Source organism: Syngnathus typhle, linkage group LG17 (assembly GCF_033458585.1).
Source record: "Syngnathus typhle isolate RoL2023-S1 ecotype Sweden linkage group LG17, RoL_Styp_1.0, whole genome shotgun sequence".
Classification (NCBI taxonomy): domain Eukaryota; kingdom Metazoa; phylum Chordata; class Actinopteri; order Syngnathiformes; family Syngnathidae; genus Syngnathus; species Syngnathus typhle.
The window spans coordinates 4,667,106-4,676,896 of record NC_083754.1 but is presented as its reverse complement, the minus strand read 5'-3'; the positions used below and the strand labels follow the sequence as shown (position 1 = coordinate 4,676,896).

The 9,791-nt window shown below is 38.0% G+C and overlaps 2 protein-coding genes across 3 annotated transcripts; both read right to left on the bottom strand.

Annotated features, from left to right (window-relative positions):
* Positions 1 to 105: 105 nt before the first annotated feature.
* On the bottom strand, positions 106 to 3,987 carry LOC133170354 (apoptosis regulator BAX-like). Of its 2 annotated transcripts, none has more exons than XM_061303199.1 (6): positions 3,791 to 3,987; positions 3,624 to 3,654; positions 2,230 to 2,394; positions 2,005 to 2,143; positions 1,791 to 1,895; positions 106 to 887 (listed from the first exon to the last, which is right to left on the bottom strand). In XM_061303199.1, the coding sequence occupies exons 1-6, from the start codon at positions 3,816 to 3,818 to the stop codon at positions 750 to 752; spliced, it is 606 nt and encodes a 201-aa protein (XP_061159183.1). In that variant the 5' UTR covers positions 3,819 to 3,987; the 3' UTR covers positions 106 to 749. The 2 variants fall into 2 exon arrangements, with proteins under 2 accessions (XP_061159183.1, XP_061159182.1); XM_061303198.1 differs by having other exon boundaries at positions 3,624 to 3,715; positions 3,791 to 3,986.
* Positions 3,988 to 4,148: 161 nt separating this feature from the next.
* On the bottom strand, positions 4,149 to 8,361 carry aoc2 (amine oxidase copper containing 2). The gene is made up of 5 exons (XM_061303193.1): positions 6,757 to 8,361; positions 5,781 to 5,899; positions 5,523 to 5,689; positions 4,922 to 5,054; positions 4,149 to 4,845 (listed from the first exon to the last, which is right to left on the bottom strand). Exons 1-5 carry the CDS (start codon positions 8,306 to 8,308, stop codon positions 4,561 to 4,563), a joined length of 2,256 nt encoding a protein of 751 aa, XP_061159177.1. The 5' UTR covers positions 8,309 to 8,361; the 3' UTR covers positions 4,149 to 4,560.
* Positions 8,362 to 9,791: the final 1,430 nt, after the last annotated feature.

The window sequence follows — 9,791 nt, the reverse complement described above, 5'->3', positions numbered from 1 at the left end:
TGAGACCAATGACAAAGTTTGAAATATCGCTTTCTGAGTGGATTTATGACTGGCTTTGCACACTTTCTTTGTCAATTATTACTAATCATCACAGAAACTCCGAAGTCAATATAAGAATTTAATAGCAGGCTCAGCGGTGGCGAATAAACAGTAAATATCAAAATAAAAAACTTAAAAATACAAAAAAGAAAACTTGTTTCATGTTACCACATGAATAAAGAATGTCATAAGTATTTTGGAAGATGAATGACAGAATATATGTATACAGTATGTATTCATAAATAGAAGCAAGCTGCAAATAGAAGCAAAAAAAATCTGGATCTTTCCCTCTGCTGGCATCTAGTGGACGCTGTTATTATGACAACAAACGCCTAATTCTATCATTCCTCTGGTTTCTATTTCTCTCTGAGATTTAATCAGAAAATTATACCAAAGACCAGCATTCGAACAGTGGAGCGTACTTTTTATATTTGTTGTCAATATTTTTTTAACAAACAACGGAACTGATTGATCAGTCATTTCAATTGTACACAGGAGGGGACAAATATATATCAATATCAAACAAATAATAATGGCTGTAATTTTTGGGGGGTAAAATTCTCAAAATATTGATAAAATACTGTATCAATTCAAGTATGAAAATACCCATGTACCGTATTTGATAGTGGTGTCGAAATGTTTACATACAAATAAAAAAACCACAAAAACTCACACGTTCTGGGAATAGTGCCAAATTGATAGCAGGGTTTTCAGCCTCTGCTCACCCTCCAGGTAAACAAACTTCCTATGAGGAGGCCACTGCAAAATATGAGGACCACGCTATAGTGTGGACGGTTAAATCCCACATTCTGCATGGAGGTTGTTGCCAACTCAGAGAAACTGTTGATCTGTTGACAAAAAACAAAACTATTGTATAAATCGTTATTTTAACACCACATCAAAATGAATGTGACACATGACGCAGTATGATATTGAATCAAATCATTGAGGTTATAATTTAAATCAAATTGTGGTTCACACATTGTCTACTTACTTCCCTATAACTCTGTGCTAGTTCCACAATATTAAAAAAGTGGGCATAAAATTGATGTGCTAGGTTTTTGACATTACAGGATAAACCGGTGTGGTAAATTGTAGTAATTAGGAATACAGTAGCATATAAAAACTTTGACGCAATAGGGGTAACGCTAGCGCAATTACATGAGAATGATGAGGAATCGTGATTTATTAGCACCGTATTTTTTGGACTATAAGGCGCACCGGACTACAAGGCCTTCAATGAATGGCCCATTTTAAAGCTTTGTCCTTATATAAGGCGCACCGGACTATAAAGCGCACCATTAATGTATCATGTCAGATTTTTAATCCAAATCTCAAATCATTCTCCATTTTATCTTTTTCATTTCAACTTCAGACGCAACAAATTACTTTATAATCACAAAATAATGATCCATCGTCTTTTTGATTTATGATTCATAGTCTTCAGCGGGCCACTTATGATTAATTTCATGACACAATGCTTCGGGACAGTTTAGATTTAGGAATTTGGTCCATATATAAGGCGCACCGGACTTAGCCTTCATGATACTAGACAATTGTAGATATTTAGATTAAAAGCAATGACAGGAAAATGAAGCTTCAAATTTGCTTCATGAATCAGTTGTATTTCTTTCACTTCTTTTAATGGGATATTAAGCTGAAAGCACATTGACTAAAAAAACAAAAACAAATTTAAAACCTAAATCCCTTTATTTTTTTGCCTAAAAAAAAAAAAAGAAAACCAGGCATACCCATCCACCATGTTCCCGAATCCAGCCGAGTAGGTACGTCCGAAAGTAATCCACTGTCCAATTCAGGATCTCCCTCACTGACTGTGGCAGATGAGCCTCCACCATCTGATGAACACATAGATTGTCAAGCATACAATCGTTTTGCAAGGAGTGTAATCGGACAGCAACAAGAGACAGCCAAATTTGGATGGTGTGAAAATAAATGCATAATAACCTTGAGTGCTAGCTTCCCTGCTACATAGAAGAGCACAGCTATGCTCTCCCAAGTAATGCCTTGTTCAATGACCTTATTGGCCACTTTCTTGAAATTTTCCCACATGGATCCATCCAGATAGGTTAAACCATCAATTGCACTATTATGATGTAAAGAAAAAATAAATATACTTTTCAGTTTCATAGGCATTTATACATCAGAATTAAAAAAAGAGAGAAAACTTACTCCTGCAACTCCTTGTCATGTTTCACCTTGTCACCAACAATTCGGATAATTTTGCCCAACTGGGTCACAAGCTTCTTCTCCTGAGTATTTTCTATTTCCACAGCCAGTGGAGTGAGAGGAGGGATATCTTCTGCGGGCACATCCTTAAGCTCTTCTTCTATAACCCTGGATAAACGACATGACTATACCTGGTGAGAATGTAGAGTAATGAACGATCCAATAACACTTTTTAGGATCTTTCTAATAGTTATACTTTGTTACTTGACAGCCATTGAGGTTGGCAAAATGAACAAGATAGTTATATATTTTGTTGTGTGGAAATTTACATTATTACAGCAGCAATATTAGCAAATACAAAAAACTTAAATGCTACAACCGTCATAGACAAATACAAAAACTGCTTTTGGGTAATCCCAAACAGGAATTTACTGGTCTATAAATCGGAGCCAGATGAAAAATAGAATTGTTACCTGCTGAACCGTTTTTTTTTTTTTTTTTTTGGGCAGAGATGCTAAATAAGTCTACTTGGAAAAAAGGGCTGCTGCAGTGTCGTCTTCAGGATGGGAACGTTTGTCCAAAATGGAGGGAGGGTTTCTCTGTGATCTCCAGTCCCTCATTCTCCATCTTCAGTCACTGGAACTGATTCTTCTCCCCAAGCAGAGTAAGTACTTGCTTCTACAGAGAAGGAACTGAACTTCCTCAAAAAATTTCCATTCTCTTAATACAGAAAATGTACCCACCCACTTCCTGAAGACTGGCAGAGCATTTTGTGCATTTCCCACACTCAAGTGTTTCCGTTTATCAAACCCATTTGAACATCTCGCGAAAGACAACCCAAGTAAACTGAAATCTTAATAGGTTTTGGATTTTTGTGTATGGAAAAAGTAACTGCTGCTGAACAACAACATTGAAAGAGTATTGGGAGTTACTGTAGATAGAAAAAAAATATTTTGGACACCTCCATTAGCAACTAGCAAAAAGCATACAAAACAAAGTAAACTTGTCAACCCTAAACTTTGCGTGAGAGCAAGCATGACAAAACCTGACCTTTCAGGGAATTGCTGGCCCAGACAATGAAAACGAAAGTGAAATGAAAATGTGCCAACATTCACATTTGTCAAAACCAGCATTCAGCCTACAATACACATAATTTAAATGGTACATTTAAATTAGAGAATATTGACATTAGATATAACATTCATTTGTCAAACCTCACAAATTAGTTCATTTTCGGATTTTTGTTCCGCTTTTTCTTCTACATATAGTTTTGTGGTGGTAGATGGTTTTGTTTTGCGTATTAGGTGAGAAAATAATCATTTCCGTGAAACCAACTACTGTACAATATGCCGGAGAGGGGGGGGGGGGAATGAATGAAAAAAGAGAGAGGCACTTACTCCTTTATCAGTGCTTCTCCGATCCTCTGATCTGTGAATGAATAAAACACATTAGCAATAGTTGGTAAACTTTTTTTCCCCGATCCTCTGATCTGTGAATGAATACAACACATTAGCAATAGTTGGTAAACTTTTTTTTCATCTGGAATTTTCGATGTCAAGCTTACCTGATATACCATTTCCTTCGCAAGCCATCGTATTAAAACAAAATACTTCCCGTTGCTTGGCACACCAAAGATGACGTCAGTCAAGTTGAGGATTCTAAAAAGAAAATTCTGTCGCTGAGATTTGTCTGACACCGGCAACAACTCGAGCTAACTAAACTTGGTCGAGACTTGAGAAGTCCGCGACTTACCTTTTCTTCATCTGTGCTTATAGGTGGTTCACGAATATATAACGACCTTTACTGCCACCTTGAGGATTAAGTAGTCATTGCTTTTAACTCCATCCGGTTTTTTAACACCACGTCGGTTTTTGAAATGAGTTCATAACATATTTGAAATGACCCATTCACTAAATACAAAAAAGGTTGGATTGGTTTTAATGTTGGAACGACTTGAATCAGCCAAAAAAAAAATGTAGAAATTAGAGAGGAAACCGAATAAGTGAATAAAAAAGAAGAATTAAAATAGCTTTTCACCTCAAAGTGTATAAATTCAGTTTTCTCAGCAGTCACCTCTTTACATGTTGTGTAATTCCAATATTACCACTCAACCATTTAATCATTTTTGCAGGATCAGAAAATATACAAGCCTGACAATCAATGTTTTAAAAAAAAATAATTAAAAATTGTTAAACATTGTTAAATTATCTGTGAGCATACCTGTAAGTCTATAAGTGTGTGTTTCATATATTGTGCTTTGTTCTTACTAGATGAAAAATCACCACAATCCCAAAATGTTTTTATTGCGGCTTTCGCAAGAAAAAAAACATCTGTTCAGTCCTCGAACTTCATGACTCCTTCAAAGCCATTATATGTGAAGGGTTCCAGTACAGGGCTGCAGGTCTCTTGAGCAAGGCAGCCCATCCTGTTGTATTCACAGCTTTCTTCACTACCTGAACTTATGTAGACCCCATCAGTAGAATGAATAGAAGGGTCCTCATTAAAGTAGTTATGGGGTCGCAGTAAAACGCCGCCGCCATTCCCCACAGTTACAGTGTTGGGGATATCCTCCGCATGTGGGATGTGGAGAAATCCAGTGGTTACCCAGGCAACCAAATCCTATAATAAACATTCAAACAATTGGTCATATATGTCCACCAACAAAATCCGAACTGTATACAAAATCACAACATACCTCATTTTCAATGTTTTCATTGTCTTCGATGTATTTGCTGAAGTCAACTGCTGGGTTCCACATATTGTTTTGATTATACAAACTACTGCTGGTCTGCTCTGACTCCTTATGCTTGGTGATGGCAACCTTATACCTGTAAAATTACCAACATAAAAAAAAAAATCTCAAAAAATGAATCATGTATTTCCAGAAAGGGTTACATTTTTTGAATATATTTCTATAAATGTGTCATGTTTTTCCCCTGAAGTGAGGTTTTTTTTGTTTTGTTTTTTAGATGAGGCCAGGAGATTTGTTTCGCAATAAAATCTATTGGACCAGAGTGCAATGTTCAATAATGACTTCAGTGTTGTATATTATTGAAAATCTTTAGGTAGTCCATGTTACGATTGTATTACCGTTTAAAAAAAAGTGGGACATTTATACTATTTTGACCAATCATGTGCCTCACCAGAAACAATTACTGTTGTAAACAAAACAGCATTTTCTTTTTTTTTTTTTTAATTTTAAAAATTTAATTTAAAAAAACACGTCATATTCCTTCCTCATACTATGACTTTCACATAAATAAATTGAAGGATTTTATAGAATTTGTTGGTCTCACCTGGCCCAGGAAATGGCTCGTTCCACTGTCTCACTCTCTGGGAGATGATCTCCAGTGAAGCTTATAACTTGAAGTCTATATGAACGCTGATGACCCCAAGCGTTGGTTTTGTTGCTTGCAATGTGCAGATAACGAGGAGTTTTTGTACCATGACGAAGAGCTGCCTCCTGCAGAGGTGGTCTCATTAGTCCATCACACATCATAAAATCTGTTTTGGTCAGCGTTACTCAAAAAGAGCTTGACTCAATGAAACTTTACCTTTTCTGTTTTAAGTTGCTTTTCCACCAAATGAGGTACCATAGCATGATGATCGGGCATCCATGGTAATGTCACATTCACAAATTCCATATCTTTGGTTTGGAATATATTCTTCACTCCTAAAAAAATATATATACATACAATACAAAAAAATATATATTAATGATAGGAGTATATATAGTATATATTTACTATCATTGAATTAAATCTTGAAAAATTCATTCATATTGGTCATGCAATAGCTGATGACTAAAATGCAACTTAAATGGAATCTTTGCACCACAGTGACTGCCAGTGGGTTTTTCATGTTGCTTTTATCAACATCAAGCCAACTATGTTACTGTAGTTTTTTTTTGGAATGGTTACCCCTGGGAGAGATCCTTTATAAAGCCTAAAAGGAACAAGTTCATGGGAACCAAGAACCTTGCAGCAACCGAGCACGCTGGGTGGGAAACTACTTGTGTCTTGTTACAAGACAGATATCTTAAGCTGGATAATAAAATGATGCTCCCAATTGTTTGTTTCGCTGTTGACAATAAATTCCAAAAGTTTATAACAAAGGTTATATTTATCCCCAAATGTATACAAATTCAGAAAGGAAAACCCACAGCAATATTGTTTACTCAAACAAGTCCCCATTGTGTTTACCATATAACACAGGTGTCAAACTTAAGGCCCGGGGGCCAGATACGGCCTGCCACATGATTTTATGTGGCCCGCGAAGATACTAGAATTGCAAATTGTCTTCACTTTTAAAAATATGTTTTTTTTAAAATATTTGACCAGTTTTTACTTGTCTGATTTAAAAACAAGTTATTTGTCAGTTTGTTTTGTAGCTTTTACTGTATATAATATGAGGTGCTCATAAATTTATTTGGGTTGACAGTCATGAAAGAAGCTATGACTACGATGCGCCCCGCCCAAAAAATGGATTTGACACCCCTGCCATATAAAGGAAACTTTGCATCGGACTCACCTAAAACATCCAGATCCACCTTGAAGTTGATGAAATGCGTATGGATATTTCCCAGGACATTTTCTGCTACCTGGTGTCCATGTTTCAAACTCCCGTTCACCAGATAAGACGACGAAATATATCCCGTGGCGTGCACCTTCATTTCAACAGATCCACTTTGGTAGAAAATAAAATCCCACATGTAATCGTAATTTCCGATTGCAGTGATTGTCCTGAACACCAAAGCGCTGTTCACCATCCCTCCATAACCCGTACTAAAAAAATCACAGAAGTGTCTCCTTAGAGGCTGACCAAAGTTGTGCTCAAAAACACATATGGAATTCCTGAATCGAACCGGTGAGTTTACGTCGATATATCGGTATGTGTCCACATAGGTGGCTTCGTGTGGGCAATCAGTACCACGGACAAGTTCATGTGCGAATCGACCAATCCCGATACTGGAGTCTAAAAACTTGGTGATAATCATCCCCGGGGTCACTGACCCGTACACCGACATGGCTTCCTGTACGCTCAGCTCATACGCAATCCGCTCACCCTTGAAGCGCACGTCGAAGACCCGCATCCCAGTGAGGGAACTCAAACCAAAAGCAAAACTCCAGTCCAGGTACAGGACTTGGTTGTCACTGACGCTGAAGCGTTTTCCTTCTGTGTAATACTGCAGCGGGCTAACCTGCAGAGGCTTGCTCTTGGGTTTCAGAGAACCATAATCAGGTATCTCCTTATAAACGATTTTCTTAACAGATCCAGCAGCATATTTCTGTCGAAGTTCTTCCACCGTGTCGAAATACTGACCATTATACAAAAGTTTCTCCACTTTCCATTCGGATTCATTTACGCTCTCGTGACAAATGAGCGCCTCAAAACCCACCGGGTGGATGTAGATGCCGCTCATATTCCTGAAGAAAGAGACCCAGGTTTTTCTGTCTCCAGATTGCACTCCTCGGGGCATTTGCTCAAACGGGAGGATCTTCTTGTTGGCGCCGAAGCTCTCTCTCATGAGTTCCGGCAGCTGGGAGAATAATTTTTGGTGCAGAAACTTTGTCAACAAGTCATATTCTCCGATGGTGACCGTGCGCGCGTTAATAGGAAGTTCTGTCTTGTACTTCTTCTTGGTGATATCTTGATGGTATGTGGGGTTCGGAAGAGGCCCCACTAAATACTCCTTAATGTAGCTCCTCGAACCGTGGAAGACCACCACGGTGGCTTCGCGCACGGGCTTGGAAGCGTTCCCATCCAAGTAGGACAACACGTCCACTTTCTTGGGCGGAAAAAGTTCGATTAAGAACAAGAAGTTTTCTGAGGGTTTGGACAGCTGCCTGGTTGATATATTTAAGTTCTTCTGTTTGAGCATATACTGCTGGACCTGCAAGTACTCATCCTGAGTAAGGTCTGCAAACACGCGGCTGCGCTCATCGTGTTTTCCCCTCAGAGGATGCGCGCGCTGAGCGGAACATTTGGGAGCGCGGTGAGAATATATTCCAATTAGAATAATATTCAAAAGGAGAGATACGAGTACAAAAAGAAACAGCGCCCATTTTACCAGCGAGTTCATCCTGTCGTCTTGGTTGGAGAAAAAGAGAAGTGAACAGCGCTGAAATGGTCAGAAGAGTTTTTGAGCCCCTCCCTATCTCCTCCCGATCCTGCCTCCTCATCATGACGATCCATGATGGGTTGTCAGCACTTGAGCAAAGGAGGAGTCAAGTCTTTTAGCCAATTTTGTCCCATTTTTGTTTTATTTTCAATTCTCGCTATGCTAATGAGATGTGGATTTTTTTCTGGTTTCACAATTTAGCTTCACTGGAATTGGGGTTGGTATCAGTAAATATGATTAATGAAAAGGCCTGATCATTAATCATGCTTGAAGACAACCCTTTGTGGTCATGTGTGCGTGTGTGTGTGTGTGTGCGTGGGTGTGTGGGTGTGTGTCATGGCTGGACTACGCCTGAATCCAAATGCACCACTGAAACAGAGCAAAGTTGAAATAAGCAAATGTTTCATGAATAAAGTACAACAACAAAAACGACCACAAAAGGAAAATCAAAATCACTTTATTAGGTTGAAAGAAATTTGTTGATAACACACAAGTTTGACATTTTGCAAAACACAAAATGAAAAATTCATAATGATGTTAACTCTTGACAAAACCTAAGTGCACTTGGAAGCCAGAAGAGAAAAGAAAAGCTTCTCAAAATCCCGTTTTTTATCTTTTCATTCCGCAATAATTGTGAAACAAAATTCTCAGAATTCTTTTTTTGCATCTCAGATGATAGTAGGGAGTGTACAGATAATCAAGCCTTTGTGTGAAACTTCATTTTTGTGAGTCCTGTGAGAGATGGTGACTGGAAAAAATCACTTGCATAAATATTTAAAATAATGATTGGCAGTGGAGTGAAGCTGCTGAATTTATGTGCAGCACACACACGTGTACACACGGATCTGTTTCGAGCTTTACAAATTGCTATTTAGATTATCTTTTGCATTCCTTGTATTCCTTTCATTCCTTCCATCTGGACAGTCTCAACTGCCATCTTTGTTTTTGCATTAGGGCAAATTAAATGGGCCACCATTTTTCATTACTGTGCAAAACATATGCTTGTTATATAAAAATATTTTTTCAGAATATATTTCTAAATGCATGTTTGAAAGGTTCAGTCTGCAACAACAAAATAGTTTTGGGCGGGTTGGAGAATTCACAAAGGACCACACCATGTCCACTTGTCTATATCCCTGTCCTTCTCATATGTACATGTCGGACATCTGTGCAACATATCTAGCTAATAGTGAACTGCTACTTAGCGAGATGTTTGGATCTCCTCTGGGGCTTTTTTTCTGCCTCTTTGCAGGGTGTGCCTCAAATAGCTGTTTATACATACATTGCTGAAACAAGATCTACTAAACAGTTTTAAACATTCCACTTCCGCCTTTCAGATTTTATCCCCACCTGGTTTTTCAATGTTTTTGTTTAAGATCGGTGGTCCAGACATTTTATCTGTTAGTAATCAGTCTTTGTTTTCTTGTGTTTTCACATTCTTTTC